Source organism: Ambystoma mexicanum, chromosome 9 (assembly GCF_040938575.1).
Source record: "Ambystoma mexicanum isolate Mex_15411 chromosome 9, UKY_AmexF1_1, whole genome shotgun sequence".
NCBI classification, from domain to species: Eukaryota; Metazoa; Chordata; class Amphibia; order Caudata; family Ambystomatidae; genus Ambystoma; species Ambystoma mexicanum.
The window spans coordinates 927,434,957-927,454,754 of NC_090931.1; the positions used below are offsets into that span (position 1 = coordinate 927,434,957).

General features: G+C 46.2%; 1 protein-coding gene across 3 annotated transcripts in view; it reads right to left on the reverse strand.

Moving 5' to 3' along the window:
- Nucleotides 1-19,798, reverse strand: part of OSBPL6 (oxysterol binding protein like 6) — a 3,803,429-nt gene that overhangs the window by 2,931,954 nt on the left and 851,677 nt on the right. For all 3 annotated transcript variants that reach the window (XM_069616111.1, XM_069616109.1, XM_069616110.1), the window contains exon 4: nucleotides 9,818-9,871. In XM_069616111.1, coding sequence (XP_069472212.1) covers nucleotides 9,818-9,871 — 54 coding nt within the window. The remainder of the gene's footprint in view (nucleotides 1-9,817; nucleotides 9,872-19,798) is intronic.

Here is a 19,798-nt window from a genome sequence, read left to right on the forward strand (position 1 = left end):
TGCCGTGGTTCCCTCTACGGTAGGGATTTGGCGTTTCCCGGAACCGTGGATCTTGGTCAGAGAGCAGGGGCAATAGGACAATCACGTAAGATATGAGAGGAAGAGCCACAATACATACATAGTCCTAAAGACTTCCTTCAGTCTCTTTCTTGATTCGACAAAGGTCCCTTGACAGTTCCGATCTGCATAGGTTCTTCAGCTGGTGCAGACTTGCTTGTACTGGGAACCGCTTCAGATTGATAACGAACACCCTTAGATCTTTTCTTCTCAAGAGTCCGTTCTTGTATTTTATAGTCGATTTGCATTGCCAGGGTGATCATTTCAGCGAGATTAGCAGGCTGAGGGACCTTAGAAATCTCGTCCTTAAGCTCTTCCGAAAGACCTGGACGGAAAAGAGTAACTAATCCATCATCGGCCACCCAAGTTCTGAAGATAACTGTTTAAAGAGGGTTATATAAAACATCAAATCCTTAATGCCCTGTCAGAGGTCCAACAGTCTCTCCTGGGTGGTTACAGAAATTTCCTGACGACTGAACATGGATCTCAGGCTGTTGACAAACGCGGGATAGGAATCCAATATGGCATTGCCCGATGTGACTAAAGGGGTGCCCCACGCTAAGGCTGGGCCTGTCAAATGGGAAATAAGAAAGCCTACTTTATCTTTATCTGAAGGAAAAAACAGGGTTTAAACGTAAATTGAACAGTACAGCTGTCTAGGAACTCCTTTAATTTATGGGGATTCCCGTTAAACTTGCCCGTGCTTAAAGCTATAGGAGGTGTCTCAGAAAAGGGCAGATTCATTTGTTGTCTAAGATGGGCATTATCTTGTTTAAGATTCTGCAACTCCAATGACATGGATTGCATTGCCGCCATCAGTTGTTGCATTTGCTGCTCCATGATGAAGCCGTCAATTCAGGTAAGCCTCTTTATGGCGTCGCTTACTATTATAATGTTGATTGGTATAGGAAAATTTTAAGTTGCTGTCACTAACCTGAATTGATGGCGATCCTCCGGAGCAGAAATGGACGACTGGAAGGATCTCCCTGAGACCCCTGCTCCCCCTACTCCGAAGATTGTAGAAAACCAAAGAGAGAGAGACAGGAACCCCAGGGAAACCCTTGGGGGGAAGAAAACCCTGGGAGTTCTCGAGAGTGCTTCTGGAGGATTGGCTCGTCTCTGGATGGCTGGTGTTGCAGGATTCACGGTGCAGTTCTTCTAGTCACTACGGGAATCTGTGTTTAGGGAATGCCGGTCTTGTTAGCCGACAAGGAGGATTCACCCAATGGATTCGAGAAAGATTCCTAAATAAGTACAAGGATATCACAAGGATGAGAGAGAGAAGGCTAAAGAGAAATAGGGAAGATTGTTACATGAAACAGGACTTACTCGGTCAAAAAGGATGGGTGGCTCAAAGAGGGACTTGGGTCGGAGAAGGGGCAACCGCAAAGGCAGAGACCTGAAGACCGCTGAGCCCGGTAGATAACCCGCCGCTCGAGGGGAAATTTCCAAAGGATTGCTAAGTAGGAAGGAGGACAGCAAGAAGGATTAAAGTGGAGTTCTAGGTAATCGAACAAAGTCTGAGGCAAAGATTGAAGTAGAGAACTTACGAAGCGTCTTGGAAAACAGAAGCGACGTACAAGAGAGAGGAGTTTCGGTCCTTAAATTCAGTCACGTGATCCTCTGATCGCGTACCAAGAGGACGTGCAAAGGCTCGACCGTCACTTCTCCCGTGTCCAGAGCACGTTGCCATCTTGAAATATCCGCGAAAGGCGGAACTGCATAAAGACCATTGTCGTCTCAATTGCCATCGCTGAAAAGGTGTAACAAAAAGTGGCAGAGAGAGGACCCTACAGGGTGCAGCGCATGGATGGCGAGTTTAGGTGCTTGCTAATGGGCTGCGGCTGAGAGCGGTAGCGGGAACCTGCCAAATTACCCACAGAGTGAAAGATGAGGGAAGACTGGGTTTGCTCTCACACTGCGCACACAATATGAAATAGAAAGCACAATTTACTGATTATATTAAGTGATTTTAATCAACAACGTTGCAGCCTGACACGTGTTTCGAGCTTCATGCTCTGCTACTGAGGCTGCTTGGACATAATTTTGAAAAATAATTGTTACACAAAACCAATTATCAAAACAAAAATCAATAATAAAGGTAGAACAAAAACCCAGACCCGAAACACATAGAGCAGGTAGGGTGTACCAAGCAGAATAAAATAACAACCACAATGCCATGGCAATTGAATAAAAAGTTACCAGAAAATACATCTGAATTAAACATAAGGTAAAAAGCATATTACCAATGGAGTGCGGCATTGTTTGTCAAAGGATGTCAGGTTAATAAAGAGAAATAGAAAAAAAAATAATAATAAAAAAACATAAATTGAGGAAAGAGGATTGCAATGGTGATCAGCCAAAAAATACATGGGTAAAGCCCGAATTGCATAGAAGTACCTTAATCTTGGTTAATCTGCAAATCTTGTGCTACTGGAAATAATTGCGCAATGAATTGTATTGAAAATAAGTCAAAGGTTGGGTAGAAATCCATAAAATGCGAAAAAAACTGTGCCAAGAGTAAAAGACTTACCAGGTATTGAACCTTAATTAGAATTGAAAAGTATTACTTGGGCTCCCTAAAAAACAAGAAGATTTGTGAGCGCCAGTTAGCAGATCTGATGAGCAACAATAGCACATCAATAAAATTAATAAGTAAAAGCAACATACCAATAACTTGCAGTTGCACGGAAAACTTTTTAGTAAAATAGAGCAATGCTGAAGTATGGCCGGAATCTAAGTGGTAAACATCCCGTAATGAAAAAGAAGAGCAAAAGAGACATATCAATTAGCTAATTGAATGTTGCCTCCGGCGGTCGTCTAGACTAAGACGGAATTGATTTAAGTCCCCGCATGGACTAGGGTTTATCTGCAAACTAACTGAGCGATGCCTTACCAGCGCGTCCGCTACTCAATGAAATGAGTGGAGCCGCTCGCGTGAGGTTCTGTGTCCATAATTTAATGGAACAGAGAAGGGCAGCAACAGCGAAGACGGCCGTATGCCGGCGGATTAGGAATAAGGCAAGGGGGCCGTCATGTTAAACTGGTGTTGAAAGGAGCCCCTAGGGGTCCCTTACGTCTATGGAAACAAGGCGAGTCACCACACACGATAGATACGCCAGACACGAGGTTGTATTCCCAAAGCTAGGGTTTATTGCAAAGCAAATAGTCTCAGTTGGCCAACTCGGTCTCACGCCCTGCGACGTGTATCTCTAGACCTCGAGGGACACAAGAGAGTGAATTACGTACATCAGTTACATATATACAAAATGCATATCATACAATCAGCTATGACATGTTTAACACCCCCCTTTATTGGGTTTCTTTAAACTTGGTGTGATGATGGACACTTTTGACAATTATGACACCTTCAAATATCTATTCTAGTAACAATATGCAATTTGCAAGTTCGGAGGCATCTTTCAGTTGTTGAACAGAACACAGTGCTTCTGTTCTTGGAAGCGAGCTACATACAGGGGAAGAGTCGCATTCCAGTCCTTGCTATCTATGAGGTGCTATTCGTGTCCTGGGAGCCGACATGCTCTACAGGGCTCAGTAAAGGGGGGCCGTAAGAAGAGCATAATTCAAGCCTTTAGCTGCTTTATTCTAACATATTCTACCATATAACGAGACTGGCTGGCACCTGCGAAATGATTAAATGCCCTGCAGCTCTACTTCAAGGCTACATTCGGGAGGGAGCCGGGCATTCTTTCCTGGCGCTACCTACGTTGTGTTTCAACAAACTCTTGTTATCCTCGCGGCCCTGCGGCCTTGTCCTTTCACGTGCAGACAACAATGTTTTACAGTCGAGCAGTGTAAGCAGAAAATGTGCTGCGAAGCAATAAGAACAGAAAGCAATGAGCAATGGTTAGAAAACAAAATAACGATCCTTGTTACATCAAAATGGTCGTTCATTGGCAAACTCGGAAACCTATATGTCTGTCATATCATGCATGAGACGGTTGGCCCACGGCCACCAAAATACGTTTGCCGTCAAATATGAGAGGTATCCATTTTTCTAGACTGACACTATGCAATTGTACAAGAGAAAAGCAATGGAAAAGATTATATGTGAAAATGTGGCAATAGCCACTGGTAGTATTTAGAAATGCAACCAAACAGCCAATGGAGGGAAACATTTGACTGGATAAATACTTAGGCGCATCGTGTGCGTACAAAAGTTATAATTAGAGGGCTGAATATAAGCAAGCCCGTGTGATGCGCGTATGAAGGTGACAATTAGGACATACGGAGAAGGGACCGGTCCGTGTTGTGAACATTTAGATTACAGACATTTGATACAAGTGACGGGCTCCGGAGCCAACATGCAAGAGGAGGAGCCAAATAGCAAATCCTGCCCCGAGTCTGTGATAGTCAACAAATACATAAGCGAATCAAAAATAAAGGTTGAAGAATAGTGTGCAACCACATGTATTGATTGACTGATCTCCATTGTTACAAGCATATAGTGGTTTAAGCAGACCTTTAATTAATGGCATATAGCAGAGACCAATGAGCTACACATACAATAGGGTTCTGAAATATATGTGATCACAAAAAGACGGATAGTTCATGGTCTGTGTTTAGACCAAAATCAACAGTACGGTATTGGCAAATTAAACGGGCTTCTAATTGCCGGAGTTTCAATACCAGGTTGCCTTCACGTTGCGGGAGTGAAACCTTCATGATGCCAGCAAATTGGATCATTGATTTGTTGTCCATTTGATGGACACGTTGCCAGTGCATGGCTAATGGGTATTTGGAGTCTGATTGTGCAATAGAATAAAAATGTTCCCTAATGCGGATTTTCAATGGGCGAATCGTACTGCCAATGTAATAAAGACCACAAACACATTTGATACAATAAATGCAGAATTTAGGGTTACAATTAATAAAATAATTGATCTGGTGTGTACCTAAATGTCCAAAATCAATGGCCGTGGTCTTGAGTGCATGGGAGCACACAGAGCAGCCCCCACATTTGTAAAAACCTGGGCGTGGAGGTTGGTGTAACTAAGTTTTTTGTTGTTGTGATGATGTTGCCATGAATGAGGGGGAAAGAATATTCTTAAGATTGCTTGCCTTGGTATAAATAAAACTTGGTGTGCTCTCAACCCAAGGAGTAATGTCACGGTCGAGTTGTAAAATGTGCCAATGTCTTTTGATTGTATTGTAGAGTACTGAGCTATCCGAGTTGAATCTGGTGATACATTTCAGTTTCTGGGAGTGCATGGTCTCATTCCGTACTTTCGGTGTGAGTAGATCGCACCTCTTCATGACTCGTACTTCTTGCTCTGCTTTAGCTACTGATCGAGAGTCATATCCTCTAGCAAGAAACCTCTGACGTATTATTGAGCATTCCTCATTGAAATCTGTGTTCAACAGACAATTACGTCTAGCCCTGATAAATTCACCTTTCGGAATATTGGAAATCACAGTTTTCCTGTGACAGCTACTAGCTTGTAGAACTGCGTTAACAGATGTAGATTTTCTGAATGTTTTAGTCACAAACTGATTATCTGAAATGCTGATTGTAAGATCCAAAAAATTTATACTAGTAAAACTGTATGTATGTGTAAGCTGGATGCCCCAATTGTTTGAGTTAAGGCAAGTGACAAATTCATTTAAGCATTCAATAGAACCCTGCCACACCAAAAACACATCATCAATATATATCTCTTCCACATATAAATATGTGGTTTAAAAAATTGGTTGGAAAAGACAATTTGTTGTTCGTAGTTATGCATAAAGATATTTGCAAGGGCAGGGGCGTTGAGATGAGCCAAGGCTTGTTTGGGAGAACTCGCCCTGATCAGCCAATTGTCCAGATAGGGGTAGATGTGAATCCCCCCATCTCCTGATATGTGATGCCACAACCACCATCAGTTTGGTGAATACCCTCGGGTAGAGGTCAATGCAAATGGCAGGACTCAAAACTGATAGTGCGAGCCACCAAAGGCGAACCTCAGGTATTTCCTGTGCTTGAGATGGAACGGCACATGAAAATAAGCATGCTGAAGGTCCAATGACACCAAGAAATCCTGAAGTTGGAGGGCCTGAAGGATCTGAGAAAGGGTTACCATCTTGAATGTGTCCTTACTAAGGAACCTGTTCAAATTTCTCAAGTCCAAGATCGGTCTCAGTCCCCTGTCCTTTTTGGGAATCAAAAAATAAGGGGAGTACTATCCCTTGTTCCTCTCCGCCACAGGCACTGGTTCTATAGCGCCTTTCTCTAGCAGGGTTAATATTTCCTGCTCAAGGAGCAGGTCTGTAGTCCTCAAAAAGTGTATTTCCGGTGGATTGGTATGAGGCTTCTGTAGAAAAGGAAGGCAGTACCCGTGGGCTATTGTTTCCAGAGCCCAAGCATCCGAAGTAATGGCTTGCCATCCTTCTGGATGCTGAGACAGCCTGCCTCCCACAGGTGAGCTGTGACAGAAGGCCTCAGACTGGTTTTGAAGCGGCAGTAGCAGAGCCTCATGGCAAAGAGTCTGCTGCTTGAGCAGGCTTGGCACCTCTACCTCGTCCACCACGATGAAACTTACGTTGGCCTCTTTGACCAGCCATTCCTCTCGCCTTCCAAATGAGGAGTAGTACGGAAAAGATCTACCCCTCCATTGCGGTGCGCTAGGAAAAATGGGAGGCTACCGAATAGTAGCGCCCAAGGACTTGGCAGCAGCTTTAGAGGTCTGCAGCTTCTCAAGGCTCTCGTCAGCCCTGCTGCCAGTCTAGCCTGCACATCCGGTGCAAAACCTGACTTCCGCAACCACGCAAATCTACGTATCACAGTGCACATAGCCATGGACCTGCTGACACTGCAACATCCAACCCAGACTGTAGGGATTCACACATAGCTTCCTTGCCGTCCTTAACAATAGCTAGGAAGCCCTCCCTTTCTTCCCCTTCGGGAATATGCTCAGCCGCCATCGATATGCAATCCCACAGAGTGTACGAAAATCTTGCCAAGGCACAAGCGGAGTTGGCCGATTTCAACGCTATACTCCCAGCCGAAAATACCTTGCGCGCCCATCCATCCACGTGCTTATCGTCCCTATCTGGGGGGATGGTAAGGTATGCAGCCTGTTTCGAGGTAGCCGTGCTGCCTGGACCACCAGACTCTCAGGAGTGGGGTGAGAAGACAGATAGCCAGGGTCGCTACTGGAGGGGCGGTATTTTCGTGTCAGAGACTTGTTCACCACCCGATTAGTCTCCAGGGTTTCCCAATTCCTGGCCACCTTCTTCTGTAGAGCCACATGAAATGGCAATATCGGATCCGTAGGGGGACACTGATCCAGAATGTTCGTGAGATCATCGTGATCATAATGAGCAGGAGGTCTAGACCAGCCCAAATACAACACAACTTTCGACATAAGTCACCTGTAAGAGGAGTCAGCATGCTCCCCTGGGTACGGCTTGCCGAACTCCAGCTCAGGAGAAGTGTCTATACCACTTGCATTATGCAAGGTATCACAAAGATCCAGCATCCTACTCTCCTCCGAGATGAGGCAGTCTGTCACATTAGGGTTCCCAAACTGGAGACCAAAAGGAGCATGACCCTCATCAGAATGTTCCTCCTCCTCCTCAAAAATGGGAGTTGAAGGATTTTAAAAAGTCTTTCTTTGGCAATGGAGTAAACCTTTTCTCATGTATAACAGCCAGAGGCTTCAAGGTTGTCGACTTCGACACCGCCTTTTTAGGAGGTTCCACCGTCACCAGAGGCTGTGCCGGCAAAATTGGAACCAACGGCGCCGATGGTGCCGGCGTAGGCGTCGACAACGGCGCTGAAGACATCGAGGGTCTGACTGGGGTGGAGCCGACGGCGTCGAAGGCATCGACGGCCTCGATGGCTTCGAGGGTTTGGACGGCTTTGATGGAGACGAAGACCGCAACCTCGCTTCACGTCTTGATCGATCCTTAGATACCTTGTCCGGACGAGGCCTCGAAGGCTCCCGATGAGGATCATTCCATTTACCCGGGCTCGAAGGCGTGCAAGTATCCGGACAAGGCCGTTCCCTGCCGGCTTCAACATAAGGCACGGACGGGGCCTTGCTCTGCTTTTCAAAAATCTTAATAATTTTCACACAGAAAGCTTCCCACTCAGCATGCATCCATTTTTGGGACGGGCAACTCACCCCCTCGGGGGTGCCGCCTGAAGAAGATGACGAGGAAGGCAACCAGTGGTGCCTTCTCCTCGAGCGCATCGATGAGGAGGACGAGTGGCGGGAACCACTCCTGGACCTTGAGCGCTTGGCCTTCTTCTTCTGAGGAGAGTCTCCTCTCGATTCATTGGTCGAAGGTCCAGCAGGTCGGGAGTTATAGGACATGGACACCTTGCCTACCTTGAGCTTCCCCTTTCGTTCCCGCAAGGCCTTTCCAGTCCTCGATGGGCATTTGTACCACATATCTGTGTCATGGCCCCACAGGCAAACACGATACGGATCTGTGATCGACATCTTGTAGCCGCAGTCCTGACATTTCTTGAATCCAGACTGAGGTGTCGTCAGAGTGGAAGACGAAGACATATCGATGAACTTCAACAGCAAACACTAGTAAGAACGAGGCGCGCTGAGTTGCACGAAGAAAACACGTTTGCGGAAAAAACAGAACTGAGGCAACGGGCGCCCTGCATGCTACTTATAACATCCGATGACGTCACCCTCGACAGAGGCCTTCGAGGGACATCACCCTGATGCCATCGACGCAGGGCACCCTCTGCCGAAGAATTTCCAAAGCAGCCAGGCTGTGGACACTACATGTCAAAGATGAGTAATACGTTGGAAGGCACAATCCATTTGAAGATCCTGATACTGAGATTTGAGCTGCATCCTCGTGCTAGAGAAGCAAGAGATTGTGCTAAGCTCGAGTTCGCCACCTTGTCCCATGCTGAAAACATGGGGAAGGGAAGCCAACGCCTTGAATATCCTGACATATCATTTCTTGAACACTTTTCTTTTGCATAACATCATTTCCCACACTATTTGTATTTAGAAGTAAGGATTGGCAATAGGTTTATTAGTATAGGCCCTTTCCAATTTGACAAGACACCATTTGGACTGCATTATTATTATTTGATGGTCGTAACTTGCTCCCATCTTTAGATTAAGGATTAGATAGGCGTTTTTCAAACCCATTTGAAGTTCAATAAACACCCTTGAACTGTATCACTTGTGTCTGTCTTACTGTTTGATACCATGCCTTCCTTACAGAGCCCAATCCAGGAATGCCAGACTATCCAACAACAGGATCTAGGAAGACTAGGTGAATAGCCAATGATACAGACGATTCTCTCTACAGCCCTAAACATAGGCTTCTGCCGTTTGGACCATCCAAGGTCGGTGGAGACCTCTTGTTGTTGGTTAAGAATCTTCAATTTGCCAAGCAGGCCCATTCTATTGTATAAAGCGTTCCATAAAAACCTCTTCCTTTGGTTTGAAATGAACAAAAGTGGTTATACTTCATTCTTTAAATGTGTGGGTGTTCTGTTCCTCCATCATCGTGAAGGTTTGCACAAATAGCTCTTCTTTTTAAAACTGACCACAGTTCAGCAAACATGCAATTAGATTGTATACAGAAGAAACCATCAAGGACTCATCCCTTGCCATTAGGCTAGAAGGTGGGGTAATAGTTGATCGATCTTGTCTCGCTTTGTGGAAGCATTCAGTACTATTGTTAAACTGGGGCAGGGATTCCACACAAGTGAATTGTGAATTGTCCAGGGCACACTCTTGTGATATTGTGACAATCCTGTTCATGCTATACTTACATCAATTGGAGTCTTTGAGTACTTCAGGATACCACTGTCCAAAGCAAAAAAACGCTGCAAAATGAAAGGATTTAGGAATCAGTTTCAAGAGATGCAAAAACAAAAGTATGCATTTCATGGTTAGCACTCTCTGCACAATATTTTCAAATTACTGCTTGTTGAGAAATAATCAAATATGTTAAATTGTTCCTACTGCACAAACCATTTCAGGTACAGCTACTGAAAGTGTTTCAAAAACTTTATGTGAATTACAGAATACATTTTTTACCCTTATATAAGTTAACAGTTTTTTGGAAAGATTATTTTAACAATTATTTCCAGCACAGAAATCTGAATGCATTGGCCACATGTCGAAGTAGATGTTTCCCTAATATCAAACTATTTTTACAGAGGCACTCAGTCAGATGAGCCAGCTGAATCCACACGAAAGAGCCAGACTGATTATTTGGCCACGCTCATTCACCTGGATTCTCATCCATCTGCGCATATGGCAGAGATGGATCACTGAATGACCCTATGGTTGCGATGAAAGGCACAGAACCTAAGACTTAAACCAAGGCTTTGGTGTATAGCGCTCTATAAATGAAATTAAATACCACATACTTTCCAGGTTACTGGGCCTCATTACGAGTTTGGAGGCAGTCATGGTGCTATTAGAACCATGGCTGCCTCCAAACCGGGCTCCTTTACCGGGTTCCTGCAATAGGGACTTAATGGGTCATTCCGACATAGGAGGACCGGGTAAGTCCTCCTTGCAGGAACCATTCCCCATTCCCATTTGAGCCCCCATAGGTTCAATGGGAATGGAGAGGGAGGTAATAATGGGCACATCACAAGTGACCCGTTATTACCTCCCTCTTCCCCTCGCGGGACGCGGAAAAGACGTCTGGTTTTACCAGATGTCTGGTCTGTGTCCCGCAAAGGGAACCTCGTAATCGGCCCTGACGGAATGAAGGGGACGGTCACGTACCGGCCCCCTTCATTCCGTCAGCGCCAGAGTCGTAATAAGGCCCACTGTGTCATTCCTGCACACTTGCACCGACTATGGGCCTTACTACGAGGTCGGAGGCAGCCATGGAGCTATTAGCTCCATGGCTGCCTCCAAAACCCTTCCAACTCCGCCCTGGTGAATGGAGCAATTACCGGTCCATTCCGAGGTAGGAGAGACCGGTAATTCCCCATTCACCAGGGCCATTCCCCATTCCCATTTGAGCCCCCATAGGGCTCAATGGGAATGGGGAAGGCGCTAATAACGGTACCGCAAATTGCGGTACCATTATTAGCTCTAGTGTCCCTTTGCGGGTCCCGTCCTTAACGCCTGCAAAAACCAGACGTTAAGGATGGTCCCGCAAAGGGAACTTGCAGTACGGAGGTAAGGGATTACCGGTACCGGTGCCCTTACCGGTGCCGGTAATCCCTTACCTCCCACCTCGTAATGAGGCCCTATGAATTGAACTCTGCAGTTTGCAAAAGTGCATTGTGCCCACAATTACCAACGTTGTGGCCGTCACTGCTCAAATAATTTCAATTGTTTGCACCTGCTTTCTCGTGCAGCAGGAAAAATGTGTGCACTCCGCGGAAATCAATCTTGTTTGTGGAAATCAGAATACAGGATTCCCAAATAGTACAGCCACCAAGCATGTAATCTCTGAACAAAGAGTCTGTGTAGTGTGAAGAATCCCAGTAATCCGTCACTTCTCCCCAGGGGGGAGCCGTTCCCTCTGAGACTAGGGAGGTGAGCCCGATATGCAATACCTCCCGAGGGGTAGAGGCAAGCGGGACCTCATTGGGAGAGACTCTTGCTCTAGGGACTAGGACTCATATTCTAATATGGAACTCCTTAAGCAACATATCAATCTTCAAGAACACCAGTGAACAAAAACGTGATGAGCAAACTAAAATGTATTATTGTCAACCAAACCCTCCGATTGTACCTATGAAGAAATGCTTCTATGGTACAGAGACGTAGAAAACCACTGGAAGAATACAGTCAAAATAAAACAGATGAAGGACTTTGACACTACGCCGGGGAAGTCCCACGGCAGCATCATACATGTTGGAGACAGAGACCTTGGTGAGAGGAGAACCCGCAAGTTTCAAATCAGCTGGGAGCGAGATGCTGAGAGAAACTGGGATGCACGGCATCCGATGGTGGAAAGAAACCTGAGTGCGATGAGACGCAAGGGACCAAAGGGGATGCCAGGAGTCCAGAGAGAGAGCAAGGGACAAGTGGTATCATGACCATACCATGGTGGACTTAGAAGTTCCTAAACAACGCCAATGCCACTTCCAGAAGGCCTTCGCGGAGTGGGTCGATCAAAGGAGGAAGGAAGGAACGAGAAGCCAACCTGACATCCGAAGTCCCAGCCTACCAGAAATCCTGGTGGCGTTATCCCTCAACAATACAGGTAGCAGGGAGAGTGGTAGACCCAAAAAGGTGACCGAAGATAACTACTGGAAGGGACCTACTTGTTCCAGTTGAGAAAAGGGCTAAGAATGATCCCGCGGTCCTGGAACCGGATCCCGCTGTGGGGAGCTGGGTGGACCCCCGACTGCATGAGGAGTTACATGACATTGAGGGGGTGTGGCATGGGGGGCGTCTGGCCTGGACCCTCTGCCTCGGCGGCGACTCCCTCCCCCGGACTGGCACAGGCCTGGTTTCGACCCCTTACCTCAGGGGCAGTTGACAGGATGGGATCGCTCCTAATAAACAAGGGGTTCAAGAAGGCCAGTCCATACCAAATTAATCACATTTCCTGATCCCATGGAACACCTGAAGATTTTTTCACTGAATGTTAACGGGCTAAATTTGCCAGTTAAAAGGAAGAAGATCGAACTGTACATACGCAAAGAAAAGCTACATATAGTTACACTGCAGGAGACTCACATTCAAACACGGGACACCTGGAGATTCAAAATCTGGGGATATTCAGGCGAGCAAGAAGGGAGGGGTGGCTGTCGCATTGAGGGATGGGTTGGATCTCTCGATTAAGACAACCCACAAAGATGACCAGGGGAGATTCCTGGCGATGACATTAGAGGGCAGAGGGGAGGTATACACAATCGCCACGCTATATGTGCCAAATACTGGGCAAGATGCCTTCCTTCAGAAGTCACTTGCACGGCTGAGCGGTATCGCTAGGGGTCGCATTCTCCTAATAGGGGACTTTAACATGGCTTGGGACCCCTCTAGGGACAGAAGTAGGGCCCTGTGGGGATCACAGGGGGGTCCTTCCGGGGAGTTTAGAAAGAAACTTCAGGATCTGGCCCTGGTGGATGCTTGGAGGGAGATTCAGGGTAACAACAAAGGGTACACATTTTACTCGTTTGCTCATAAAACCCATTCCCGAATTGACTACATTTGGGTGTCTGCCCCTCTTTTAGGGTCAATCTCTGGGATCTCTCTTGGTCCTCTTGCAATATCAAATCACACCCATATTGAGTTGACACTGAGCAGGCCGCGGGGTCCCCCAGGGTTATGGAAGTGGCGATACCCGACCCAGCTATTTAAGGACCCGGTTCTGATCCAGGAGGTGGAAAGGGAACTGGAGGAATATGTGGAGAAGAATGACTGGAATGACTCTAGACCACAAACATGGTGGGATGCGCTCAAAGCCACGATAAGGGGGAAAATCATGGCTATCAGGTCCAGAAGGGACAGGGAAATAAGATTGGAAGAAGAAAACCTGGGCAGAAAGCTCGGGAGGCAATGGAGCAATTGGCAATAAAACATACACCGGCCTTAGCAAGGGAGGTTCGGACGCTAAGTGGTCAGTTGAACCTCATCAGACCAGAGCGACAGAGCGCACTCTGTTACACCTGCGCCAACTGCAATACATCAGGGCGAACAAATATGACAGATTGCTCGCTCGGAAGCTGAGAAAGGAGAAGAGGGAGAAAACTATCCTTAGAATTAGGGGGGAGGGGGACAGTCGCTTACTAACAACAGGGAGATAGAGAGAGCATTCCATCCGTTTTATACCACATTATACTCATCAAGTTACCCTGACCCTGATGCGCAAAAGGCGTACCTAGATAGGCTCGATCTGCCGACTCTCTCCAAGGAGGAGCGGGAACAGCTTGAGGCAGACATAACTACTGACGAGGTCAGGAGGGCAATCCTTGCTCTCTCCCCGAACAAGGCCCCGGGCCCAGATGGGTTTGCGGCCGAGTTCTATAAGCTACACAAAGAATCGCTAATTCCCCTGCTCACCAGACTCTTTAATCACATAGGCTCTCCCGGAGCCCTCCCTGGGTCCATGGATGAGGCCAAAGTAATTCTCATACATAAACGGGGTAAAGACCTGGAGGAATGGGAGTCTTATCGCCCAATAGCACTCATAAATGTTGATGCGAAGATCGGCACCAAGATCTTGGCGGCCAGGCTGGACCCTATTATGCCTAAATTGGTGCAACATGATCAGGCGGGTTTCATCAGGGGACGCCAGAGAGCCGATAATGTGCGCAGGGTGGCCCACCTGATCAAGAAGACTCAGATAAAGGGGTTCCCCGCTCTCCTTTTAGCGATCAATGCCGAAAAGGCTTTTGATCGCGTTGAGTGGGGTTTCCTCTTCGCCACAATGTCCAAAATGGGCTTCGGACCTAGATATATTGATCAAGTAAGCGCCAGCTATCAAAACCCGTCCCTCTGCCTGGCTATTAATGGTCGGATCTCAGAGTAGAGAGGGGCATGAAACAGGGGTGCCCTCTTTCTCCGCTGCTCTATGCTCTCCACCTGCAGCCTTTCCTGGAGGTGGTAAGAACGGCTGAGGACATAAGGGGCATCATGTTCAGGGGTCAGGTACACAAGGTGATGGCCATCGCGGACGATATGCTACTCACATTGACCGACCCTGAGGCATCATTAACAGCAGTATGTGAGGAGCTGGACAAGTTCGGGAGGGTTGCCGGTCTGTCAGTAAACACAAATAAGTCTGAGATCCTCAACCTACGGGCGGACTCGGTTCAATATATTCAACGAGAATTCACATTCAAATGGGCAAGCAAGGGAATCAAGTACTTGGGGGTCCATCTCACCAGCACAGTGGGAGAGTTGTATAGGGCAAATTACATTCCTCTATTGGAAAGAATTAAATCCAAGCTAGTAGATTGGGGCCCCCTGTATATCTCTTGGATGGGACGCATTAATGCCCTCAAGATGGTGGTGCTCCCACAACGCCTATACCATTTCGCCGCCCTCCCAGTAGAAGTTCTGCGCTCCTTTTTCAGAGCCCTACATAAAGCTACTAATCCCTTTATTTGGAACCGCAAGCGCCCCAGATTAGCCTCAACTCTAATGAGGACTCCAACTCTTCGTGGGGGCATGGGCGAGCCCGATTTTAAAGCCTACTACATCCCGGCCCAGATAAGGGTGCTTAGGAATTGGTAGAGAAATGATCGGGATAAGCCGTGGAGGTCGATGGACAGGGCGGTGGTAGCCGCGCCGCTGGAGGCAGCGCTCTGGCTCCCGAAGGCGGATAGACCATCACAGATGTATATCAGCCGTATCACCTCGACCACTGGGGAAGCCTGGGACGCGGCAGTCAGGCGTCTCCGCATCACTACCTTCACGTCTCCCTAAACACCTCTGTTCGAGAATCCGCAATTCTCCCCCGGCTATAAAAACCCGGCATTTAATGATTGGTATGTGGGGGGATGCCGAATGTTGCAAGGCATGTATGCAGATGGCAGGGTAAAAGATTTTGAGCAGTGTAAAGCAGACTTTGGGTTGAGAGAGACCCATAGATATGGTTACATGCAACTGCGTCATCCCACCCTGAACCGGGGCGGGCTCGTAAACGCCCTTTAACCCAATTTGAAAAATACCTAGATGCACACGAGGGCGACAAGGGGCTGATGGCTTCCATCTATAAGTACATCAAGGAAGGGGAGAACCCTCTGATTAGAAGGTACATGAGGAAATGGGAGGAGGACACGGGCACAGAAATGGTAGAGAGTGAGTGGCAGGACTTGTGGGCTCGGATTCCGAAACTGACTAGATCCCTCCAGACCCGGAAGATTTGGCTTAAGCTGATGTATCAATGGCACCTAACACCGGTTAGACTAAACAAGATATTTGCGCGCACCTCTTAACTTTGCTGGAGGGAGTGTGGGGGGAAAGGTTCGTGGGCACATATATGGTGGGAATGCCCGAAACTGGTCACCTTCTGGAACTATATTCAACAGGCCGTGGAGCAAGTCCTGGGGCTCAAGGGGGGCGGGAACAGTGGCATCAATATGTTAGGCCTAAACCGGGACCTGGCGGACCTCCCTACGAAATCAGCCCGCAGAATTTATGCCATCATGATGATGTCTGCAGCAATGGTCCTGGCGCGCAAGTGGAAGTTGAAGGAACCCCCCCTTGACTGTGAGTAGGTAGCAAAAATGTGGTCAGTCATTGCCATGGAATGGCTTACGTACTCCATCCAGGGTCATCACATGACGTTTGTGTCGGACTGGGCTGCCCTGCTAGCGTTTCTGAAGGGAGAGGTGCGCTGAGTCTGGAGCTCCAAGAGCATATCACTGCTTGGCATTATACTCCCCCAGGAGGACTCGATCCTGGAATGTGAGGAAAACTGAACTGACTAAGGGCTCTTTTGAACAGCTAAATGGGGGGCTAAAACTCTACGCTGACCCCCGGGAGAGGGCGAAGCTCAACAGACTGCTCCTGGGTGGCGGGCTGGGGGGGAGGGATGAGGGGGGAGGAATTGGGTCTTGGGTCTTGTTTAATTTTGTTTCACTGTTTGAGTGGTTATTGTTTATGCAAAAATGTTAATAAAAATCAAGTTGAAAAAAATAAATAAACGAGGAAGGTGAAAATTATTGGCACACACATACTCGTTCCAGTCGAGAGTACTTGAGGAGCGTGAGAAGCATTACTGGAACACTCATATTCATCCCAGTCGAGATAAAGCGGCAACAGTCATTATTGAGAGTAAGAATCATTACTGGAACAAACATGCTAGTCCCAGTCGAGATGTATGACAGAGTGAACAAAAGGCAAGAGAATCATTATTTGAATCTGCAAACTCGTCCCAGTAAAGAGAAAATCTTAAATGTGATTATTGTTTAAAGAGAAAGGAACGGAATTGTCCTGTGGAAGGAAAGGGATCATCCCAAATAGGATCAAACAAGAAGAGAACCGAAAGGAAAGCAAGAACAAGCAAGTGAAAGAGACTCTTAAGACCTTGAAGAACCCAGTATCTGAACTGCATAATTTGATAAAAGTAGTTACTAAGAGCTACGGAAGAATACTTTATTGAACTTAACTTGGTGAGAAACCAGCTCACAAAAGAAGCGAGGCATTCTCCTGCAACTTAGTTGTTTTTATAGTGGTAGGGTCAGGATAGATTAGTTTGGACAGTGGACAGAACTTGGTTTGAGACTCTCACTGACGACTGACAAGCACCTTAGTTAGCTTTGTTAGGTAGGGAACACCCTTAGCCTAGGGAAAGTTAGGAGTTTTCACCTTTCAATTAATAAACTACTCTGTGGATCATGTCTTAGAAGATAATTCCCAAACTTTAGATCTCATGACAACTGATATGCCAAACATACCGCCTGTCTAGGATGGTCAAACTTCATGGGCAAATGGAACCTGACTAGATTAAATTGGACTATCATAGGTGATGTCCCTATTCAGCGTACCTGGTTTCGCCCTTTCTCATGTTCTACTAGTGATTATAATGTTGTGCCTTTCCCTAGTATGGATAGGATTTACACTTTTGAAGTGCTTAGAAATAACAATAACATTTTGCTTAGATCTTGCCAGTTATTTGATTTGCCCCTCTGTCTGTAAAATTGGAGTGGTTAATACAAAAAAAACGATTGATGGGAGAACCAGCTTTAGCCCTACTTGGTAGACAGGCTGTTCTGTATTGGTCCGGATGGTCAAAGGAAACAAAAGAATACATGTGTGCCCTGTGTGCATTGTCTTGACAATATCTCAAGCTGGAAAACAAAAAATACCACCACGGTTATCGGAGACGATAAAACTCTGTCACAAACCATATGCACATGTTTGATATTCAAAGTCGAGATCGGAAAAGGGAACTCTGGCATAAATTAAAAAGAATCTTGGAAGTCACATATTGGGGAAAAACTCTAAGACACTAGATTAAAGCAATTTTATAAAAACTGAATAAAAATGCACAAAACTAACAACTATTTATGAATGAATCAAAAGGTTGTGTCCAAATTGATTAAAGCTGATTCAAGATGTCTGTGGCACATTCTGAATGACTCGGGTAAAGGTACAGAGCTCTTCACAGGCAAACTGTATCTCTGAGTTGGAATGGATAACTTTTTTATCTAGTCTCTTTTTTTAAGAATTTGGTGGCATCTGTTCCGGTAATTACAGTAAGTGGGACTCCTTGGTGTCTAAATTTTGATACGACGACTTGGTTAATTGCCTTTTAAAGCTGAAAAATTCGAGGCCATGTAGCCCCGATGGACTCTCGAATATTGTTCTAAAGGTTGACGTCCACCTATGGGCATCCATTTTACACAGGTAGCCTTGTACTTGACAATCCCTGAATCTTGGGTGGTTTCTATAGTCTTTCCTATCTATAAACAAGCATTGGCAATGCCAATCGTTTTGGCGTTTACTGTTGTGCTTTGCATTTTGCATTTATAGGTACCAGGATGCAAAAAAGGAGAATGCAAAGTTTGAAAGGAGGATGGGATAAGGAGTGCAGGTGTGCAATAGAACGAGAATGGTAATCTCATATATAGGACGTTTTTATGAATCCCCAAATGAGATACAGCCTGCATAGGAACTTGATGACCACTCCTCCCCCATGAAGTCCCTTGTTGTTAGAGGACCCGTCCCCAGGGCTGCACCAGCATGTCCCCCTTTCAATGGGAGGAGCAGCATGGCTCCCTGCGCTGCTGCGGTCATCTGAGTGCAATCCTGGTTTCAATCTTGTCAGTGCTCCCGGAGCTTGTGACCTTGAAATGAGTACTGTCAAAATGGGCGGTAATACTACCTTGTAATAGCACCACAGAGCAGTATGTCAGGGAAGCAAGCATGATGAAAAAGCAGGAAGTTATGATTCAGGGATGCATTGTCTTTATTGCATTAGGTGTTCACTGCACGCCTTCCTAACATACGGCTTTCGTGCATTGCAATGGAGCATTTTGTTATAACGAGGTAACTTGAATTGCAGAGTGGCATGTTGGGTGAGAAGGAAACGAGTATTAACCTTTCTTGAACGGATTGCACGCTTTTGAAGCAAATGCATATTTTTGCTGTTTTAACGCTTCCGGGGTGTCAGATGTCATTTTCTGCAGACAGTTAGACAGCATAGGCCTGATTTACAGCATGTTTTTCAATGGGAGAATTCCACGCTTTGTAAATCAGACCCATCTTCTCTGGACAATAAACTCACTATTCTGTGTCACTCAAGTCAATTGAACAGAGGGGTCTTTTGCCTCTGTCTCTTTTTGTGGGTGGCTATAATCACTCTGTCTATTGGTACCCCATACAATGGCGGCAGATAAGACCTGTAGTTATGACGATAGGTATGTCACAGACTTGTTGGCAAGGTCATCATTATTCTCCAATGAGAGTGAGTGCTCCCCTATAACAAACATAAATAATTGGGATGAACTTTTCCAACTGAAAAAAGGATTGATCCGTAGGGAACTCAGGTCTAGTGGTGCGGAATGAGCCTTGCTTATTCTTAGACAACTAAGATTCTGTAATAGACTGGAGTTATATAGCCAACAAATGCGGCAGGGATTGGCTTATTCTGATTATTGATACAGCCAAAGAGATGACAGATAAACAGGGCATATCATTGGCTAAAATAGAAGAGGCATTTAACAAGAGACTTGATGAGATCGTAAAAGAAATGAATGAATTTAAAGAGCCAACAGGGAGGGATAGAATCAGGAGGCTGAAGAAAGACATAACTGGCATGAAAAAGCCTTCAGGTACACTTCAGGTACACTCAAGATGATTATGTACCACATCAAATG